Source organism: Haliaeetus leucocephalus, unplaced genomic scaffold (assembly GCF_000737465.1).
Source record: "Haliaeetus leucocephalus isolate CR32 unplaced genomic scaffold, Haliaeetus_leucocephalus-4.0 Scaffold2, whole genome shotgun sequence".
Lineage (NCBI taxonomy): Eukaryota > Metazoa > Chordata > Aves > Accipitriformes > Accipitridae > Haliaeetus > Haliaeetus leucocephalus.
This window is the reverse complement of record NW_010972438.1, coordinates 11,703,729-11,726,205: the sequence shown is the minus strand read 5'-3', so window position 1 is coordinate 11,726,205 and position 22,477 is coordinate 11,703,729. Positions and strand designations below refer to the sequence as shown.

General features: G+C 42.3%; 1 protein-coding gene across 3 annotated transcripts in view; it reads left to right on the top strand.

The window, feature by feature from the left end:
• Nucleotides 1–22,120, top strand: part of SLC6A6 (solute carrier family 6 (neurotransmitter transporter), member 6) — a 51,942-nt gene extending 29,822 nt beyond the window's left edge. For all 3 annotated transcript variants that reach the window (XM_010571569.1, XM_010571560.1, XM_010571578.1), the window contains 10 exons: nucleotides 3,342–3,474; nucleotides 6,860–6,994; nucleotides 8,917–9,020; nucleotides 9,134–9,258; nucleotides 13,977–14,089; nucleotides 16,809–16,946; nucleotides 18,023–18,125; nucleotides 19,079–19,179; nucleotides 19,878–20,048; nucleotides 21,567–22,120. In XM_010571569.1, the coding sequence (XP_010569871.1) occupies nucleotides 3,342–3,474; nucleotides 6,860–6,994; nucleotides 8,917–9,020; nucleotides 9,134–9,258; nucleotides 13,977–14,089; nucleotides 16,809–16,946; nucleotides 18,023–18,125; nucleotides 19,079–19,179; nucleotides 19,878–20,048; nucleotides 21,567–21,707 (1,264 nt within the window). In that variant the 3' untranslated portion in view covers nucleotides 21,708–22,120. The remainder of the gene's footprint in view (nucleotides 1–3,341; nucleotides 3,475–6,859; nucleotides 6,995–8,916; nucleotides 9,021–9,133; nucleotides 9,259–13,976; nucleotides 14,090–16,808; nucleotides 16,947–18,022; nucleotides 18,126–19,078; nucleotides 19,180–19,877; nucleotides 20,049–21,566) is intronic.
• Nucleotides 22,121–22,477: the final 357 nt, after the last annotated feature.

Genomic DNA, 22,477 nt, shown 5'->3' with positions numbered 1-22,477 from the left:
AATTCCAATTTAATTCAGGGGTTTGTGAGTATTTGGTTTCTGAAACCCAATGCCATTTATATTGTGGGACATTTATGTAGTGTCCTCATCAGTATTGCTTTGTAAAACTAATGCTGCCCAGATATAATTGACCGCATTGATGCATTAACCTCTTCGTGTTGAATAACACGTGTCCTTCTCAGCCTGGCTGGATGTATAGTACAGCCTGACATTTCAGTTCATTTGAATTAATGTTCTGTGCAAATCACATGCCTGCTTGAACAGCAATAAAAGGGGGTTAAGCAAATCTGGCTTTGTATCAGGAGACTTACCTCTTGGTGTCACATGCTTCAGGTCTTATTTCTGAAGATTTTATTTTAAAGTCCAAAACCTTAAAGGCTTACACGCATATTAATACATAAGGGATAAGTGTTATGGGGTAATTATGGTTGAACAAAACCTCTGATTGTCTGGTGCTGGCCAAGTGTTTATAAATATTTGGTAATCAGCAGACTTTAGTCATCCAAATCCCAAGAAAGACCATCACATGCTAATGGCATGTAATCCCAAAGGGAGCGACACAAAAACTAAGTAAAATCTAGGGCAGCTGTCTCTGCCTTTGGGGGCAAACTGGAGGGTTTTAAAAAATGTTTCATATTCTCCTTCTAATAGTCTTGTGGTACAGCTGCTTCAGTGTTAGTTATTCTTGTCCATCCAACATGAAAGGGTGCTTCGCCTTTCCTGGTACGAAAGGTCCTGTCTGCCTTCACTTGATTAACGAGCTGGAATATCCTTCAAGGATTGCATAACTCTCCTCATTTTATTTTTGTTTATGTTCTAGAGCCAGTTACAGCTCCTATCACATTTCCATATTGCACATCACTAGAACATACTAGTGTATGAACAAGGTTCAAGAACTCATGTTTACAAGAAACTCGGCCCCAGCCTGTTGTCCCATTGATTATATGTGAGTGACAGTTAATGACAGCATCAAGACTATAAATTAGAATTAGTAACAACTTCATGCATAAATCGTGTGAAGTTACTTGAGTGGACTTGGCTGAATCTAAGCAGCAGTGGGTTATGTAACAAAACTGAAGAGCTATCAGCATAGCCCGGCTCGTGCTCCTTCCTGAACTTGAATTTTCAGGGTATCGCAAATCCAGGTTGAGTGCTTCTGCTGCAAAAAATATGCTGGGTTAGATTTCATGAAACAATTTTTAATGCCGAGGCTCCCCTGGTAATTCTGAGCAGATTCCTTGAGGTAGTCAGTCTTTGTGAGACGAGATAACCCAGGACAGAGAAAGCCAGCACAGCACTTAGCGCGCTTGCTGCCTCACCATAGAAAAGCAATGTATCTGGCTCTCAGTAACCCACTGGGGTGCCCTCCAAAAAAGCTCGAAAGGATTACTGGGACAAACTCTAGGTGAGATGACCACTTGCTTTTAGTTCCCTAAGAAAAAGCAAAGAGGTCTTAGCTGAATGTATTAAGAGAGCTCCCTATTCCAAAATGCATTTGAAGTTAATTATTCATGCCTTCCTTAGAGCTAGCTCTATAGGTTGCCTTTTTAATATGAACTGCCTCTTAGATTGGAAAATTGCCATTTATTTTTAAAAAAGCCACAGAAGGGCTTTGTCATCTTATAAATGTATTTTCTTCTTTTGTATATGCACAGCAGGTTTTTCCCTGGTTTCTTTAGGCTCAGGTGAACCAGGACTGCAACTTTATGCCAAATATTCATTACCGAGGGGTTTCTCGTAACTGTTGAATAGCTGTGCTGATTAGGGCAGACTTACCCTGTCTGGTGCCATTAGTCCTTTTCCATAACAAAATACACACATGTTCAGAGAGAATAAAGCATTTGGTGTGAGAACACATTCACACAGGTAATCCAAGTGAATTTGGCAAACAGAGATGCAAAAACAGATGGGTGAGGGTTTGAGTCCTATTAAACTAGTTGATCCAGGGTTTTTTTCCAAAAACTAATTGCAAATTTTCCATCAGTGACTTCATTTGCTATTATTTCCATGGTAATAGCAAAAAAAAAAAAAAAAAAAGTTTAATTAATTCAGGGGAAAAACAAACCACAGTGGTTTGTCTTGTACTGGATCCACACGCAAAACTGCGCACGCCACACTTGTGGGCCTTGACCCTGGTACAGCACCCCAGACTGCTGCTGTCTCTGCTCTCCACGACTTAGGTGAAGGAAAAGTGGCTGATTTTTATAGCTGTCTGAAAATCAAATTTAATTAACAATTTATTAGGTAGCAAGTTCATTTCTCTAGTCTTAGGGCAAGGCATTTCTGTTGTAATTGAGGTCAAACTGCTGCTTGATATAAAAAAAACCTTGCAGAAACTCTTCGGAGTTTAGTAGGTTCATTTGCAGACGAGCTTTAGCTAAGTAAACAGTAAGAAACAGTTTGTTCTTTCATACATATTTGACAAATGAAGTAAGTATCGGGTATGACAAGGTCTGTCCAATGTGTGAGGACAATGCATGTTGCATGAAATGAAAAATAATAATTTTAAATCAGTATTTAACAATGACCCATGGCAATTCCAAAAGAGAGAAGCCTTAATGAATTTTTCCCCTCAGGAACAGAGTATTTTGATGGTCAGATGTTGCTCCCTTAAGACCCAGCTTAGGAATTTCTTTTTATTTATTAACCTAAGTGACAGAATAAAGTTTACCAAATATCTGGAGTTAGCTAAACAAGATCCTGGTGGCGGCGGCGCTGAGGGCAGGCGGCGGCGCGCCCAGGCAGTGTTTGTGTGCGGGGGGCCACAAGGGGAGAACGGATAATGGCTCCAGCCTTCACCCTGCAAAGCCGTGCGGCTCGATGGTTCCCTGCGTTGCTTTTTCCCTTTCCTCCTTGTGGCAGTCTTGCTAATGAACTGAAAAGGAGGAGAAACACACAGATGCAGGCCAGTTGCAAGTGTCCGTGATGGAGACATCATGTGCAATGCTGCCGCGCAGTTTCAGAGCCAGTATTTGTGGTGAGACTGAGGCGAGTCGGTCTTGTACCTCTAAGGGAGCAAATGTGAAAGCCGCAATGCTTTGAGCATACTTTCTTACCTCAAATTGAGATGGTCACGGGCTGCTAAAAAGAGCTTAAAATGAAATGCTGTGCAATATATTGAAGAGAAGAGCACCACAGACCTAGGGAAGAGGTAGGGCTGCAGAGCTCAGCTTTGCTCACATAAGCCACGCTCATTTAGCAAGCAGCGTTCAAAGGGCAGGGATCTGCCCATGCATCTACTGCCCTACACACCATTGTATACTCTCAGCCATCACAAACAGATTCTGCATCAACTGAGCTCCTGCATCTCTCCCTTGTTTTGTTTCCTTTCAAATATTCAGGCGCAATGTACTGAGCTTGTCCTCGGGAATTGAAGATATTGGTATTATCAAGTGGGATCTAGCACTGTGTCTTCTCCTTGTCTGGGTGATATGTTTCTTCTGCATTTGGAAAGGAGTCAAATCCACTGGGAAAGTAAGTGCGCTTTTACCCTTTTTATAATCATTGCAGTTAGCAGATGTTAGAAATACTAAGTAATGCTATTCTTGAAGATATTCACTATTTCCTGGGAAAAAAAATGTATCTTTGCGCTGAAGAAAGAGGGATTCAGATTCAGCTGACTTTTGAAAGTCATTGCCAGTGCCCCAAATGCCTGCGAGTCAAGTAGCGATTACTGGAATGGCATCAAGAAGCAGATACAAGCACGGTTTGAGTATCACTTTGCCTCTCTGAGGACGAGCGTCCCACTGATGCATGTCATGAGCATGGAAGGCCTTAGGCTTGTGATGTGTGGTGCTCTGCGCTCCCTGTCTGTGCTCTCACACCAGCCAAGTTCATTCTCAGTGCAGTGGGGTGGATGTTAACATAGCTGTGGTAGGGATGTTTTAAGTCAGTGGAAACTGGTTGATGCATAGCATTTTTGAAATGCCGCTCACTTACAGAAGGGCTCTGTGTAGACAGAGAAGACTAAACTTAGGTGCTCATTTAGAAGCACTCTCCTTGACAGAGATTCTGGATAGTTTGTGGTTTTAGTCTCATCGTGTGCTCTTCACAATCATGTTTTTCTCTAAACAATAACAGCTAAATCATTCCTGAACCTCATCCTACTCCAGTGCAAGAAGGAAATTACAACAAATCTTGGACAATCACTTAACAACATGAAGCATGGTATTATTGCCCCTTGCATACGGTAGTGTTTTTAAACCTATTTTCATGAGAAAAGGCTTTAGAAGCCATTGCATATGTGTGGCTCAGCTTTCAAACCTGTTGGTTGAGGCAGCATTTCAGATAAGTCTTAACAGAGGTAGAGACGTCTCAAGATACTAAGTTCCCACACATTTCTTGTCAGCTAGGTGGAAGGGAGCGACCCTGTGTCCCACCTGAGAAAAAGGCCACAGCATGAACCCATCTTTTATCAACCGCCGGAGAAGTCAGAAGTGAGCAATGGCAAAAGCCTCAACTGCAGAAAAAGCATAATTTAGCAGTTTTACCTTGTTACGCACTGCAGAATCAACCAGGAGACAAAACTCCGTAGGAAACCAGACCTCATTAGTTCCACTGTTGACCAAACTACTTGCTTTACTGTCGTCTCTGCCTTGCTTTCTGTGATTTTTATCATGGAGCCTCATTAAAATCGTGCTGGTGCCTTACCCTGGATTCCCGCCAGCTTTGCTCCAAAGAACAGCTTCCACACCTCTAAAACATACGTTGACAAAAATGTTTGCTTCTCTGTTCCCTCTGATTGATGTGACCCGATGAGGTGATTGTCTAAGTTTTATAGTAAAGGTGAATGCAATAAATCTCTCGCAGTAGCCGAGTGGAAGCACACATTTCTGCATTACCTTTGGCGAGCCTGGTGTCTGCTCGGTAAAGGTTACAGTAGCGCTGAGAGGTTTTTCCAAGCTCCCTAAGGCACACTGTTTCAAGCCCCTGGGAAGGTAACAGGTTGAAAACAGGTCTGTTAAAATCAGTTATCTAAATGTTTGTGTTTTCTGGAAATCCAGCAAAATGTGCTCATTTTTAGGACAAGGCGGTCGGTAGGAATTTGCTGCCTCCTCTCTGCAGCGTCTGAGCTCACGCGGGTGGGGAGCCAAAGCCCGACAAAACCATTGGAAAGTCTCCGGTTGATTCCATTAACTTTGGGGTCAAACAAAAGTAAACTGTAAACTCTAATGGAGGACTTGAATTATTTGAGAAGTCTAGTTTACTTTAGTAGATGGTTGTTTATAGCACTTCCCTGTTTTCCAGTGTGTTAATGGCACTTTGGGGGGGGGAGGGGGAAGACATAGTTTTTAAATCTTGTAGTAGCGTATTGGACAAATAAACATGGAATCATGAGGAAAAATAATAGTTGTGCTTATGCTTTGGATAATATGCTTGATCTTAAAAATTCCTCCAGTGTTATGAGAGAATCTTTACCTGCAGCTCAAGGGCTGCTTTCTGAGTGTTGTTTACTCAGTTCCTGCAAATATGTCAAAGCATATATTATTTTATAAGAAAACTTTGATTTTTTCATAGACCTGACTTATATTAAAAAAAATTAGAAACCGCAGAAATCCCCCTTTTATCTTTCTGGTTTTGGTGAAACTGGGCTAATGTGTAATATGTATTATTTGTCAGTGGAAAATATACAGCAAATTCAAGGAGAAAATTAAAAAGGACGTGTATGAAAAGATTTCCTTTAATTTTACGAAATCAGTTCAGCTCTGTGAATTATTATGGCAAGGCAGGCTTTGAGTTCTCGTTACTCTCAGAGGACATACTTAAGAAGAAAAATGGTGCATCCCGGGAGCTTTGCTGTAGTTAAACAAATTCTGGAAAACAAAAATACATTTTAACTCATGGCAGAAAACTGTAATTACCTGGGGGAATCATGTGACTCCATGAAAAATGCCCTTTCTTGGACAGTAGTGATTCTTGACTGTAACACAGCGGTTATATATAAAATGAGAGAAAGCACTGATGGGCAAAGAAAACAAAATGTTAGAGGTCAAAAAGTGTGGGTGTAAAAATAGAACTGTCCAAATGCAAGCTCAATTAACTCTCGCGCTAGAGATTAAAGCAAAGGGCTCTTTCATCAAATGAATGAGAAGATAACAAGAAGAGAAGAAGTAGGCTGTTATTCAAAGAGAGTGGGAGTAGATGTTAAAGATAATGAAGACATATTCTCAAACTGGATGAATAGAGCCTTAGTCTCCAATAATGATGTTGCTGAATAGACAGCAAGGGCAAGAATGAAGTTATGGGACTGGAAATTACCACTGTTGAGGCTGATGCCAACCTGAAGGGCTTCATGCATTCAAGGTGATGGGAAGGGAGACACAGGAGCACGGACCAAATTATCTTCATCTCTGAAAGAAGTGCCTTGTGAAATTGCCTGTAGGAGCAGTAGTGAGGCTGCACAGCAAGGTCAGAGGTAGCAGCAGAGCTTGCAAAACGGTTTGCAGTTTTTAAGTTCAAATAAAGAGTGAGGTAATGCTTCAGGCACCCTCAGTGAGGAAATCTCTTCAGCTTCCCTGGCAGAGGTGCATTTGTCATGTGAGAAGGACAAACAGGGCAAAGGCAGAATTTCTAACGGAAGTCATGAGTTGTATAAAATCCTGCGTGTTCTCTGCCTGAGTGACATGACCACTGTCTGGGTGGCTCTGGAGGGATTCATGAACCTGCACTGCCTCCAGATCTAAAGCAATACGGTGGTAAAGACCATTAAACTAAAAGTAGACACAGAAACTCAGGTCAGGTCCTTTTTAGGTATGAGGGGGCTTTGAATTCCCATTGTTAGATCTCTTTTGATTCTGGAGGTGTAGCATTGACTGCCACAGACTAGACATACCTTTGGTTTTTTTCTTCTAATTGCCAGGTGGTGTACATCACTGCCACGTTCCCATTCATCATGCTCCTTGTTCTGCTTATCCGTGGTGTGACCCTGCCTGGAGCTGCAGAAGGCATCAAGTTTTATCTTTATCCTGATATCTCACGGTTAGCTGACCCACAGGTACAGAACCAGGAGTGGGGAGTGGGACAATTTCCTACGCAAAGGGGGAGCGGGGAGGGTGATGGTGGTGATGTAATAGCAATAGACTTTTTGTCCACTGTCTTTAGAGGTCAAAATGTAGCATGAACATTAATGCTGGGTTATATTTTCCAGAGATCTGCTTGAGAAGGTCACTGTTATATGTGTTAATGCATCTTTCCATGTGTATGTATGTGTGTGTGTGCGTGTGTATTTTTTTTGTGTCAAAGGACTCTGAGGCTGTAGACTCTGTCCCGTTATACAATCTCAGCTTTCTTGTTGGTAAGGTAAGGGAGATGCATTTTTTTAATGAGGATAGTCTTTAGTTTCAAAGGAGAGACACGTGAGCTTCACAGATGGAACAACAAGCGACAACTGTGAGTACCAGTGTCACTTAGCTCCCACTGCTCAATAGGAGGAGATTGTGAAAGAAGTGAATGAAATAACAGAAGAATGAAAACCTGTGCAAAGGTGGAGAAAAATGCTTTCTGAGGCACAGGAACTACCGTTTGCTTAGCCCTGGCTAGTACAGCTAGACTTACTCTTTCTGTATAGGCTGTGATTAGATAAAGATTCCTGTCTGTGCTCACAGAGTTCAAATATGTGACACTTGAGCAGACCGGCATCATTTCAGCCAATAGTGATCATGTGAGAAATGCAAAAAAAATGCAATACCTCCCCAAAAAAAGAAAACAAGGGATCTTTGAAAGTAACAAAATGTGGGTCACAGTGAGAGGGAATAAGGTCTGTCTTCGCTATTTCTTTCTAATGAGTATTTGGTTAAAACAAAACTCCAATGATACTAAATGACCAAAATAGGAAAAGTGTAATTGAAAGAAATGTTGTGGAAATGTGGTTCATTCTCTAGTCTTGCCCTCTTCATACAAGACACCCTCTTCACAGGAGACATTATATCTTATGAATGAATCTTCTTTTATGGGACTCTATCATTTTTATGATCTACTATTAGCCCTAAGCCCAGAGCATCAGCCAATAATGTAGAAGAGATTCATGCGAGCTGGCAGGCCCCCTCCCACAGTCTAGCAAAAGCATCATCTCCAAGGAGACACCAGTCAGCAAGGTGCTGGAAAGTGACAGTGGGAGGGAGGAGGTAATGGTCTACGGTCTTAATTCTCACTCGGACTCCTTGGTGGTTTCTACTGGCAATAGCAGACTTGCATTAGCAGAAGGAAGTCAACAGATGGGATTCAGTGGATGCATTTTGATAGCTTGCTACATATTTAGTAACTGAGAAGTTGATAGTGTACTGTTATTTCACTCTGTACATGTTTTTTTAATGTAATCAGGAGAAAGAATCATGAGACCTAGATCAGATACATATCTTATAAAGTGCATTGTGTTTTGCTTGTTTTCCCCCCACCCCTATGGCTTTTTATCTTGCATTTCAACAGATACAAAAACAGCCAGAAAGCTAGAAAAATAATCAAACCAAATACACAAACCTGTTTCTCAAGCTTTTCACATCCTCAATTTAGTGACTCTGTCGGCTGATTCTAACTGAAATGCATTACAACAGAAATGAGCAATGCTATAAATACTTCTGCATTTCCTATTGCACTGAAACACATTTATTGTTGTGCCAACAGGAAGGACCAGCTGAATGACTAAGAATCTAGAAATACTGAGCATCTCTGGGGAGGGGATACAGGAACTGTTGTAGAGATGATGGTCATGTGGGCTCTGACGCTAACAATTTTCTTTTCCCTATAAAAGCCAAACTTGCAAATGTGATGTTCTCTTTCCCTCTCTCCCTGATCCTTTAGCTATCACCCTCAATGGAAGCAGTTATTTTGTTGATTTTGCCTAGTTTGAACTGTGTGTTTGCGTTGAGTGTTGCAGTGCAATGATGCCACTAATAACAGTCTTTCCATCTTTCCCTTTAGGTCTGGATAGATGCAGGGACACAAATCTTCTTCTCATATGCAATCTGCTTAGGAGCAATGACTTCCCTGGGGAGCTACAACAAGTACAAATACAACTGCTATAGGCAAGTTTCCATCCAAGGGGGTTTAGTGTTTTAGCTAAATGATGTAAATAAAGTAGGGACAATGGGTTAATTTTTTTTTAATTAACTTGCTCCATGACATATGTGTGACTTAGGGACTGTTTGCTGCTGGGATGCCTGAACAGTGGTACCAGTTTTGTGTCTGGCTTCGCAATTTTTTCCGTCCTGGGCTTCATGGCACAAGAGCAAGGGGTGAACATTGCTGATGTGGCAGAGTCAGGTACGATGGTATTGGTGGCAGTGGTGGTGGGCACTGCCGCCTAGCGTGTGAGCAAAGTTCTGCAGACTCGATCAGCTAACATCTAAGCAATAAAAACAGAACAAGATTTCTCATAATCTCCAGAAAAATAAGCACATTGTTGATTTGGGCTTTCATCTAGAGCAGTGAGGGTTAGCCGGGGTTGTATTGTTTACTCTGTCTCGATTAACAGGGCAGCAAACACATTTCCTAGAGCGTGCTTATCCATTTGAGTTGAGATTAGAGTTAAGATAACCACACCATTATCTAGGGTCCAGAATGTCATTGATTCAAAAATTTATTCCATCCTTCTTTTCAGACTACCTTTATTTTCATTCAAATGCAAATAGCCAGTGTTTATGTGTTTTTCATAGCTTAGTTTTGCATGCTCACAGCGGAGCACTGCAGCGGGAATATTACCTTGACCTTTTGAAGGGACATACATGCATATATTCCCAAATCTCACTGAAAGGCAAGAGAAGTTGGAGAACTCCATCTCCTGGGTTCTGTGGACCATTTAATCCACAGGAACTCTAGTTGTTGCAATCCTGCATTTGTCCTCTGTAGCTTCAGAGTGAGGTTGACAGAACTGTGAGGAGTCCATTTTGAAACTGGATGTACACTTAGGTTCCTCCCTTATTTCACAAGTGTTCTTCCCATTAATGTTCAGTTACGCACTTGCAGCTGAAGAAGACTAAATCCTCATAGCATGTGAATATATCTCAGACAAAATAGATGACTTTTTTTCCTCTGTGCATGTCTTGTCCGTGAGGGCAGGTGTAACCATGTGTTCTTGCACAGAACAGACAGATTAGATGGGAATTACCATTCAAGAATAATGAGTCAGGCCTTGACAGCCATGAGGCTTAAAGCTAATCAGAGTCAAGTAATAACAATGTCACCTGAGTGCACTTGTGGCATTTCTTTCTGATTTTTTTTTTTTAGCAGTTTTAATTTACCTGCGTAGGATTTGAAACTTTCCTCTGCAAACATGCTATTAAAAAGAAAAAGTCAATATATTTTCTAATCACATGGCTCTGGGAGTTAAGTCTTTGAGAAGAATATCTTACTTCAAAAGGCCTAATGAAAAAACTAGTGACATTGGTGGCACCACTGGATTCTTGGGTGGCTGCAATTGGCACACCTCTCGCAAGTGCAATTAGTTGACAGTCTTGGCCATAGTGCTTATTTTGGTCAGAGGTTGATTGCTTTGTTTGCAAACAGGAAGCAAGGGAATAATCCTATTGAATAAATCATAAATAGCCCCATTTTTTTTTTTAATATGTAGGTGGATCAATTCCAAGAGTAGCATTTTTAAGTGTTTCCACATTAGGTTTTTTTTATCTGGTCAATGTTTATTCTAATTTTTATTATTAAATCTCTGATACCCAGGCAGTTAATATTCCTGTTGCTTGACATTTTTAGAATGAAACAACTTTATAGTAACACTGGGTTGTTAAGTAATGTTTAAATACAAATTAACTAACAGACTTAGTGTTTACATCACATTTTTTCATCAACAGCTCAAAAAGCATTTTTTTAAATGAATGATTTTATAGCTATATTACAGGGACAAAGAGGGCACTGATTAGCTTCCAAACTTGGTTTTCAGTTTCTTGCATATTTTGTTGTCAATGCCTTCAGGTTTTCTACTTTATTTAAATTCAGCCCTCGTCACTGATGGCCAGAGATTGCAACTGTCTCACTGTTCAGTGGGCTGCCCATCATCACTGGCTGGTCTTTGGCTAAATCTTAAGGGACATTTTTACATGACAGTAAATGTTACCAAAATTATCCAAACCGCTTCCCATGTATTTCCTCACTGCCCTTCTCAGCAGAGATCGAGCACAGAGCCATGAGAGGCCACTCGGTCCCCTTGGGATGAGCATCCCAGGACCCATGTGGGGCCATGGGGGAAGCTCTTGCTGCTGCTGCTGCCCCGCTGCTGACTTCTCAGCACAGAGACATTCAGCAGCCGCATAAGCCTCTTTTTTTGGCCTTGCCTTTTTTGGTTTCTTGTGATACAAGGTCAGAACCGCTCCCCTGGGTCAGGAAAAAGGTGAGCAGAGACGCTGCCACGTGGCTGTAGCACTGGGGAGAGGACATCGTCCACGGGGCCAAGACCTCATGCTCCCCCCCGCCGTCTCTGCCCAGCAAGTTAAATCCCTCCTGCCCTATGCGTGACACCATTTGTTTCCTTGTTTGCCCTCCTGCTGACAGCAGAACCTCATGGCCACATTTTTTTACCTGTGCCAAATTCAGCCTTGGTGCAATGTGCCCGGGACACACCTGTCAGCGGGGGGGTGGCTTCTGCTTAAAGCACTGGTCGCTGCTGCTGGCCTTCACTGGCTTTAATAGGTTTACACGACAGTTAAATTACACCCCTCTGACTTCCCAGTGAAAGCAGATTTTTAATTAACAGCGCTTGATTTTTTTTCAGAAATACTTTTAAAGGGAGAGAGGAAAGCAGTGGAGGCTTAACAAAGCCATAGTGAGTCCTGTCTAATCTGTGCTGCGTTTCTGTTTGGCTGGAAGAAACACTTTACCACCTGTGCAATTTGTAGCAGTGCTAAAACAGCGCGTTTTGCCTTTTTTTAAAAATCCCATTTGCAAACAAATTCAGATTAAGCAGGCCTGACTATAGTGCCTTGGTCTCCCTACTGCCTGCCCGGCATCTGCCACTGCACTTTGCCAGCAAACAGCCAGTGAGTGGGCTGAGATTGTGGCCATCCTAAATAGCTCTTAATAGCATCCACAAGTGCTTCACTTTTGCAAAACACCCTTCAGAGCAACAGAGTTTCAAATTAAATACAATTTTTAGATTATTTATGTTCAGTCGAGGGGATGCCAGGAACATTTTCTTTCATATGGACTTTTCATATTTCAACACTTAGTTTCAAAGGAAAATCAAAGCTAGCACAGGGCTTAGAGCACTTGGTATTAGATGGTACCACAGTGCAAGGACAGTTTCACTGGCCAAAGCATACAGAATTGCAGCAAGTTTTGAGGAGAGCAGTTTTACATCTGTCTCATCAATTGCACATATCAGCTGCAAATGCCATCTGGTAGCAGTTCTCCCTCAGGGATGATCTACTGTATGCACTGAATTAGGGGGAAAAAAAGCAAAGCCCTCCAAAATTTGAGACATGCACCAATTTTTTGGTATCTTCTGTCGTATAAAATCTTAGTTGTGTTTCATTTTAAATAAAATTAGTTGCTCGATTGTTGGCTAATTTGTATTTATTTCTGTTCAAATATTTTCAGTGACTTAAAGTTTTCTTTAGTTTGAAAAAACGTCATCTTTTTTTTACCTCTTTCTCTTGCTTCTTTTTCCATCTTTCTTGTTGGAAAGGAAAAGTGGGAGGTAGGAAGAGCAGCGTTAGAGATTTTTCTGTACAGATCAGAGATAAGATTTCCGTCCCCGCACTGCAGCAGTTTTAAAAAATTCCTTTTCCTGTTTAAAATTACTTGAATCCACTTCACAATCCTGGAAAATGCTGGTTTTCAAGGCTTCTTAAAGCAAACAAGCAGACAAGCCAGGCATTCCTGGTTTTAACCTGAATGTAAATCTGCCCTCAGAATTTTTTGTCAGCTTCACCAAATTTCTGCGGCCACCCTGAGAGCCTGCCGTAAATGCCGGCTTCCCAATGTTCCTGTCTCCCACTTGGAGAGGGCTCTTTCTCTCTAGACAAAAGCTCTCATAAGCAATAGCTGATAGCACCTGGCTCCAGGTGAGAGTGCCTTTGGAGATCAGCATGGGAGAGCACTGCACGTATGCACGGTGTGTGGGTATGAGTGAGATGCCGTCTGGTCCACGGCGCAGATGAGACCCAGTCTAGTGATGAGCACTCACACACAAGGCTTTGGTTTCCAGAGCAGAGCAGCCGGGCGTTTAGTCCCAGCCCCACTGGTGCTCCCAGATTATTGCAATCCATCCTGCAGCTGGGGCCGATGTTGGTCATACTAGAGTCACCGTGGCAGGTCTGCCTAGGCTGGCCGAATAGGGGCAGATGATGGGGAAGTGATTTTACACAGAGTGATTTTACACACCAGCAATTCCTAACAGCAGGAGGCATTTTCTTCAGGGACCACAGCTGATATAACTAGGAGTAGCCAAATCAGTTCAGTGCAGGAGTGGGGGTTTGCAGAATTGAAGGAGCAGACTCCTAGAGTGCAAACCCCGCTCTAGAAAAGCCGTGCTGGGTTTGGAGGTTGCGTACAGAGGGAGGCAGTGGTTGCATTAGCAAAGATCCTGGGGAATGTTTGCAGCAGAGTCCCTTCCCTGCATGCAAAAGAGTTTCATCATCATCATCTTCATCGTGACCATGTGGGCTAGCAGTGGGATTCTGCCATTCTCCTGGGTCACCCCTTCTCCCCCCGGCCCCAATACTGTCCTGTGTCCGAGCAGGGCAGGTGTAGGACCACCTCCATTATTGGCATGTTTGAGACAGATGTTAAAACTGGTGATCTGTTAGCAATGGCCTTGGGGGTTTGCCTGTGGTTTCTGCTGTAGTCATGCGTGCTTCGATTTCAGATAAAAGAGCCAAACTGTTTCACTCCTGGTATTTCCAGCCGCGTTTGGATTTATCTGAACGGAACCAGGCATTCCTGCATTTGAGTGTGGCTACCTTTACCAAAGAGCCGGTACTTACTATTTCTCTTCCCTTCCCTTCCCCCTTTCCTGTTTTCTCTTTCTCTAGGTCCAGGCCTGGCCTTCATTGCCTACCCAAAAGCTGTGTCCATGATGCCGCTGCCCACCTTTTGGGCAATCCTTTTTTTTATTATGCTTCTGTTGCTTGGACTGGATAGCCAGGTTAGTACGATGGGTAAGAGGTATGTGGCTTATTGTATTGGTGCTGCTGACTGAGAAAAGCTGGTTTTACAGGCATGAGTTAAGAAGAGGATGCCTCTAATGCTGCTTAAGAGGAGTACATCTGGGTTGCTTTTTAGTGCAGGGGCTGCATTTGATGAATCTGTGACTGTCAATTCATAGTATGATGTTGCTCAGTAAGTCTTTGTCACCAGGAGTTAATGGAGTCCACAAGACTAGGGCAGTGCTCCCTAACCTAAATATCAGTCCCACTCTGGCTGCAAAATACCACCATTTTGGTTGCGGTGCACTATTTTCCTACGTTGGAGAAGAGCTTAATAATTTTAAAACATAAAAGACTACAGCAGTCTGTTCCACAGAGTACTTTGTGCCGTTGTGATCACCTGCAGTGTGTATACACCAATATTGAGACACTTTATAAGAATTAATAACTACTAGGAATACAGGCTTTGATAGTTGCCAAGTGCCAAAAAAGAAAAGTGAAGCCTTCGTGAAGCACAAAAAGCACAAAACGTTTTGTAAAGTATATCCAGGGTGGCTTCATGAGCAGTCAGACAAAGCCACAGCCTTTTTCAGTGGCCTTGGGCTTGGAGGTACTGAGCAATGTGGGATCCTGCCGACTTTCACGTCACCAGCACGCATGCAGTACCCTCCAGACGTCCAGAAAGCGTCTCAGGTTCCAGCTGTACTAATCACGTAGCACATATTGCTATTAATTAGTGAGCATGAAAAAATCAAAAAGTTCAGTCCAAGAAGTTAGGTTATTTTTCCCAGTGGTGGCTTATAGGAATGTTGGACTAAATACTGCCAAAGAACCTGTAAATCATTTCTAGATAGTCCACTTACAAGGAAACATGGGTGACCAGGGATTATGCAGTAACTACACATTCAAAATTGCCCAAGTTTTCAGGGCAACAGGCAGCTTTCTGCCATTCTGTGGTTCTATGATTCCATGATTATAAAAACCAATTAGTAAGGATGAAATGTTCATTTAGCCTAAATGCTCTGTCATATGAGGAGAGATCTGTAAATGGATTTTTACCCAGTTGTTGTGTACTTAAATCTCTTACATTTTTGCTATTCCATTTGCCCTAAATTGCTCTTTACAGCTTAATCTTTGAACTCTAGTGAGCAACTTTCAATCATTCCAAAGTAAATGTAAAAGTGCCCAATGCTGTGGTTCAACAACCCTGTGCTTATGCAAATTGGAAGCTGTCTAGTAATTTTAAAAAGCTCCTCACTGCGTAGAATGATTAAAACTAATTGGAGCGCTTAATTTCTCTCCTCCACCCCTCGTTTTTTTTGGAGTGCGGTCAAGCAGGTTTCTGGAATGCCAGAGCAGTTTAAGATCAAATCAGCCCAAAGGAAAGGGTTGCATTTAAAAAGAAAACCAGTTTTACAGAAGTCAAAGCAACAAGACAGGAGGCAACAAAATCTGGTGGAGTGTTTGCAGGATGGTCTGTATTGCCAAAATGGAGCTTCAGCTCATGATCAAAGAGGGTAGAGTTGTTACAGGGCACTTCTGGGCACTGTAAGAACAATGTAGATACTGGGTAGGAAAAGGTAGCTTTTCTTGAAAAAATGCTATTTCATACATGCCCTGCGATAACTCATTAGTTATAAGAAGACATATCCACTTAGGGGGCAGATCATTTCTACAGAGGCAGCCTTGGTTCTCCATGGTATCCTCATGTCTTCAGTGAACTTGGTGCTTTTGTACCTTGCCAGGCAGAAAGTACAAATCAGCTGAATGATCCTTTCTTTGGGGAATGATCCCTTCTTTGTTTGCAGGGAGTTTAGTAGTCACTTTTCTCCATGGTTGAAATGCATCTGGTTTTCAATTAACTTTAAACTTTCATTCAAATCCAGTTTGGGTTATATTTGGTTAATTCAAGTTACACATCTTACGTGTAGTTTTCCAATGGCAAGTAAGTACAAATACAGTTATCGTGAAGCTAGATAAAGTAAGATTTTTAGCTCACCTATTCAGAGCTTCATTTTTGGCTTACATGTGCAAATAGTTTACCAAATCTTTGTACGGGGAGTGTATCAACAGCTCCATTATTGCTGCAGAAGTACCCCAGAGCCTCAGTCAGAGGTATTCTGCTCACAGGTTCAGAAAGGACAAGTTCAGTCAAGAAGTGCTGCTATTTCATACCAAAGTCTGCTTTCCCTTGGCTGGGTTTTCACTAGCAAACCCAAGAGTAGAATTATATCCAGTTGTGGAATTAACCTAACTAGAACCTGTGAGGTTTTCTGGCACATCAAAAAAAGGCTGGGAGTACTCTCCTAGCTCTCCTAGCTTAGGCTCTTTTGAGTGTTTTCTGTCTGCCTCTTTTCTAGAATACATCTTGTATTCATCTGGAACAGCTACAGCATAAAAGCCACATAAGTGCCTTCCTGTCATCAAATTAACTTCCTTTATCCATGCAGCTTGCATTTACAGAGCCCCTTTGGTAATTTGTAAGACTGCTAGGAAATGAATGGCAATTCTGAAAGCTTGTTCCAACCTGAAAACTAACCCCACGCTTCAGCCTCTGGGTTACAAAGGAATGGTTTCTGATTTATTTATTCAGAGCAGCATTTTGCCACAGAGTACAGTTAGGGTGTTGCTGTGGAGCATTGTGTGTATGAGCCTGGATAAAATGCATGGTGGGTAATTTTCAAGTCACATTTCTTTGTTGTTGTTCTTCCCCTTTAGTTTGTTGAAGTTGAAGGACAGATCACGTCATTAGTTGATCTGCACCCATCCTTCCTAAGGAAGGGTTACCGACGGGAAATCTTCATCGCTATAGTATGTTTCCTTAGCTATCTTCTGGGACTAACTATGGTGACTGAGGTAAGCAGCAGCGGTGCTGGAAATCGCCTTCTTTTTTAGCCAGTTTTCAGACCAATTTTAGCTATAAATGAGACGACTGCATAGAATTAGCCATTCAGAGGAGCAGTGCTCTTCTTTAGATCTACAGAGCATCTTTCATCCCTAGATCTGAAAGCATTTTGAAAGGGAGCTATATATTTCCTCCTTTTCAGTCAGAGGAACAGAGACATGAAATCTCATTAAATTCAATCTCATCTCGGGTACTAATCAACATGAGTATGAATATTAACATCTGGCTCTAAATGATGAAACGCATTGGGAACCTTCAGTAGAGCAGACTAAGAATCCATCCAGTGCATGCAGAGAAAGAGATTTTTATCTTAGTTACACAGATTTGAATCAATTAAATACCACTGGATTTATTCTAGTATAAACAAGATGGGAATATGTTCCAGTGGCTGCACTGCTGTGATATTTATCTCCAAAATAAAATCCAAGCCAGATTTTAAAAACAACTGGAAGAGCACAATTGTGGGAATTAAAATAGCACTTGTAACAGAGGTTCCTAACACAGTTTTTCAAGAAAAAGTGGAGGTATATACCGTTCAGTGTAGTGAGAGCAGAGTCGTAACAGCATAGTATAAATAGGGTTAGAAAAAAATGAACTATTCTCATGAAAAAAGTCCTTCCACTCAGTTCATAAATGAAGACCCTCCTGATGAACTGAGTTCCATTTTTAGTATTTTGGAGGAGTTAATGTTAGGAGGCGACCAACTATTTCTTTACGTCATTTGTCTCTTCAAATGCCCACCCTCAAATACTTTTAAGAAGGAAAGATTTAAGTGTCTCAGTAGATTATACTAAAAGTGGCTTAATTTTGTTTAATCGCCGTCTTGTTTGGAACACTTCCTGTAGTAAACATGCAAATTCCCTGGGGAAGGTAGTGCCAAATATTTATCTTACCTACTTGCTTGATATTTCTTCTTGTTAGACAGCAGTTGTTCAGATATGCTGGTAGGTATTACTGGGAGCTGGGCCTGAAATATTCAGGTTTTTTTCCCTGACAGATCCTAATCCCTTGTGTCTCTCTTTTACAGGGTGGCATGTATGTTTTTCAACTCTTTGACTACTATGCAGCTAGTGGTGTATGCCTTTTGTGGGTTGCATTCTTTGAATGTATTGCTGTAGCCTGGGTTTATGGTAAGTGAGAATCCTTTCATCTGATACCTTTTGATGAGTCAGTGACAATTTTGCTGGCCAAACATTTAATCATCAGCCACCCCAGAATCTTCTTCCCAGCAACAGATGCATGCCATTAATCTAAATTTGCACTGACCTCTTGGAGACAAATTTGCATCTGGGAGGAAGCCAGCCTCCAGTGTTTTTCCACACAAAAATGAGTATTTTTCCATTGCTAATTAATAAAGGCACAATTAAGCATTTACATGTGTTAAGTTTAGAGATGAGAGTTGAAAGTTTGGCCAGCCGTGAAAATTTCTGTTTGTCTCTCAGAGAATTTCCTTTCAGAGCTGCAATATCTGCAAGGGGCAAGCCGACCAAATAGAAAATACAAAAAGAAAGCTGACAGAAAAGTGTATTCTGTCCTGTTATTTTTAGGCAATGCTGAGTACCAAGGTCTGACAGTAGCCTCTCTAGCTGCCTGAGACGGTAGCTGAGGAATGATCAGATGTTTGCCGCTTAGGACTGGTCTTTTCCCCGATTCTTCGTGTACACCATCTCCTTAGGAAAGCAAAACGAACAAAGCCTTCATTTTGCACAGTCAAATTTCTGTAGAAGCACGGTGTACCGTTTGTTGCCGGGTCTTTCCCATGGCGATCCCTCTGGCAAGTTCAGCGCGAGTCTGGGGAGAGGAGTGGGTGCGTGACGGGGGCCGGAGGGATTAGCGTTGCACTCCTGCATCGGAGTAATGAGGGGGGTGCAGGATGAGGGAGTCCCCCAACCTTTGAGCTTCTCAAGGAGAAAATCATCTTGAACTTCACAGCCATGGGAAGCATTTGAACAATACATCTGACACCCTCATCTTCCCTTTAAATACCCCTTTGGGGGGAGCTAGGAAACCAGCTGTAATCCTACAGTCCTTACATGGCTTTGATATGCTCGATTCTGATGAAAGCGCTCGCTGTCCGTTACAGGCGCTGATAATATTTATGATGCCATTGAGGATATGATTGGATACAGACCTGGTCCCTGGATGAAATGGAGCTGGATTGTGATCACACCAGTTCTTTGTGTGGTGAGTACTGGCCCGTGCTGTTTCAAGTCTTCTGCATGGCAGCTCTGAGCTGCCTCTTACTGCTTCTCTTCAAGTAAAGGCTGTTGCATTCAGAGACCAATTTGCAAAGAGCTGCTGGAGGTTTGAACATACCCCTCAAAGACATCATCTTCTCAGATGTCAGCTGTTAACATGACAGCTCTCTGCTGTGCCTGCGCAAATTGTAGTTGGCTACATTTGAGCAGATTTTTCTTAGGATTTGCAAAATATTACATTTGTGACACAGAAAACTCCCTCTCCAAAGAGCAGTCCCTACTTTAAGTGATAGGACTACTAGGCCATTTTAACAAAAAGCTGTGAGCAATCTGAGGCAGGCACTCGTCTTGAAGTATTTCATTTGCTGCGAAGAACATCCCAGTAAGCTCCTTGCAACATACAGCAAATATTTGAGCCCTGAAAAAGAACAGGCAGCGTACTGCAGCTGTTCAGCACCATTGCTTAACACCCTATTGTCAAGCAACAGTTTACCTATAAGCAGATGCAGATGCTCTTTCAGTGATCTAAATAGAAGAATAATGCCCCCATTGGTTTAAAATACATATGTTATCCATCAGCTCTGCCTTTCACTGCCTCTCCTCCCAAGGGCCAGTGGTAGCACCAGAGCCCTACTGCTTTCAGCATTTTTTGAGCCTCACTTTGTTTTTCTTTCTCATCCACAGGGGTGCTTTATCTTTTCTTTGGCCAAGTACAAACCACTGACCTACAACAAGGTCTACACATACCCAGACTGGGCAATTGGCCTGGGCTGGGTTCTTGCCCTTTCCTCCATGATCTGCATCCCTATGGTGATGGTCATCCGCATCATACAGTCAGATGGGTCGCTTATTGAGGTAAGAGCAATCAGTTGTCTGTCTAGAGGAGAAAGGGAGCTTTAGCTTGCTGTGTTTTATACAAAATAAGCACAATGCTTGGAAAATTGCCACCTTGTCCAGGTAGGGCAAAGTTGGGTGCCTTTCCTGCAGTGAATGCAAATAAGGCTATTAAAGATCACCTGTCCTTTGGGCAAACAGTAGAAACAGAACAAACACAAAAAGCTTTCTGTCCTCAGACAAACACCAGCTGATTTTGCTTGCGTCCCACTTCTTCAGTTTCCAGCTTGGCAAATCGTTGCCTCCACGTGCAGACAAGCGCTCAAGGACTGGGGTGCTTCCAAGTGCCAGATCTCTGTTTTTCAGCCCATGGGGCCAAGGAAGCACCATCCTACAAATCACTGAGAAAATGAGAGAGAGAAAGAGAGAGAGAGACCTGGGTCAAACCTGGCTGTCTAAGAGCTCATTGAATTTCAGGGAAATTTGGATCCACCTGTGGATTGTGTGGCTCTCAGGCATGGCCTTTGCTCTGGGAGACTGAATAAAAGTCAAACCCTCCTTCCAGTGGGCTTCACTTTTTAGCTTTTTAATTAATTTTTTGTCCCCTAATGATTCAAATTGAAACACTGGATCCAAATTGCCCTGATCTTTGGAAAACTTTGGGTTGGATTCAGACTTCGCAATGCAGATTCTCTCAGGTTTAGATTTGCGGGCAATCTCTTGCCCTTTGCAGTTCAGCACAGGGTCCCCTGGTCTGTTTTTCTTCCAGTGGAAAGTTTTTAGAGACTGTGCAAGCATGAAACTTAGCAATTCTCTTCTAAAGTTTCAGATTAGTTTTGTTTTTGCCTAATGAGACGATCTTAAATGCAGCCCAGGGTATTCTTGGAGGAGAAAGTGGGACACTTCGGGTTAAGAAGAGAATAGAATAAAAAAAGAACATTTCCCAGAGAACAAACGCTTGCATTTGTTTTTCTCCAAGTGTTAATGGTCTTTTTCAGCTGTGGCCAGAGCATTTTCATGAGTGTTTATTTCCCGGCCTACATTGTCACCATCTATTGAGAGACAAGTCTAAAAGTAGCCAAAACACTCCACAAAGACCATGTTAGGAAAGGAAAGAGAGTAAACACTGGTCAGATGCCATTTAGTTCTTCCTTTGTGTACTGAGATGTAAGAGAGTAGTTGCCACTTGGCAATGAACGGCTGGGCTAAAAGGCAGAGTTGTTTCTAAATGAGGAAGGAGAACACACATGATTTGAGCAGCAGCTGCAGCACTGAAAGCCCAACGTACAGGATGCTGGATAATGCTGTGAATGCCCTCTCGCATTTGACTTACCTCCATCAAGTCAGGCTCTGCAGCTGAGCAAAAGTTGAACGTGGTGCTCCGCAGCCCGGGTCCCCGTGTCCTTGCAGAGCCACGCGGCATACACACATCTCCGGTGGCCACCAGCCCCATCCTTGGCTTGTCACATCCTCCATCCTGCACGTGGAGACGCGGGGGCTGCTTGGTCTTCTAACCGTTGCTTTTCTTCTTTCTTTCAGAGGATAAAAGCGGTGGCTGCCCCCAAGGAAGTGAATCGGTGGTCCAAAGAAACGGAGAGTGGCACCCCCTTCTGCCCCAATGGAACTTCGAATGGCGGATTGATCAAGCCAACTCATATCATTGTGGAAACCATGATGTGAGCTCTCTCTGTGAGAGGATAAACCTGCTTTAACTGCCGTTTACTAACCATAGATTCTCATAGGACCAGGTTTACAGAGCTTTATATTTGCACTAGGATTTATTTTTATTTCTCACAGAGAAAGTTATTTTTTGTGTGTGTTTTTTTTTTAATATTTTGTAAGGTAATCACAGCAGATGTCTCTCTGTAGAGGGAGAGCTTTCATATCAGACTAGACATATTACAGGAATTTACTATTATTGGGTTTTTTTAAATATATATATCTTTATCTCTAAATATTATACACCTTACCACTTGAATTGATTGTCTTGCCAGCAATACATTCAAGTCTCAGAAAGCAATTTTAGGTGCTGGTATGGTTGGGAGCAGGGTAACCTACAGAACACACAAAAGGAGCTCTGTTGAGAGATACGATTCAAAAAAAGATGCTGTTTCAAGAGAATTTTCAAAGGTGTAGTATTTCCACCCTCTGGTTCAATTGTGGTAAACGACAGGCTTCAGGGTCACAGTAGGGAAAGGGTACAGTTATGTTTAGCACAGTCCCTGAGTAAAGATATAGCCAGGCAGCTGGAGCAGAGAGTTTGCAAGAGAGGCAGAGAAGTTGGGTGTGAAAAGCGTGGCTGTCCCTCCCCAGCACGGTGTTGGGACCCTGTCACACAGACGGGAGGAGGACTTTAGGAAGGTGTTTGCAGGATTTGGCATGGTTCGCTCTTTTTTTTTTTTCTTTTTTTTTTTTTTTTTGGGTTTTGGGTTTTTTTTTTTTTTTTTTGT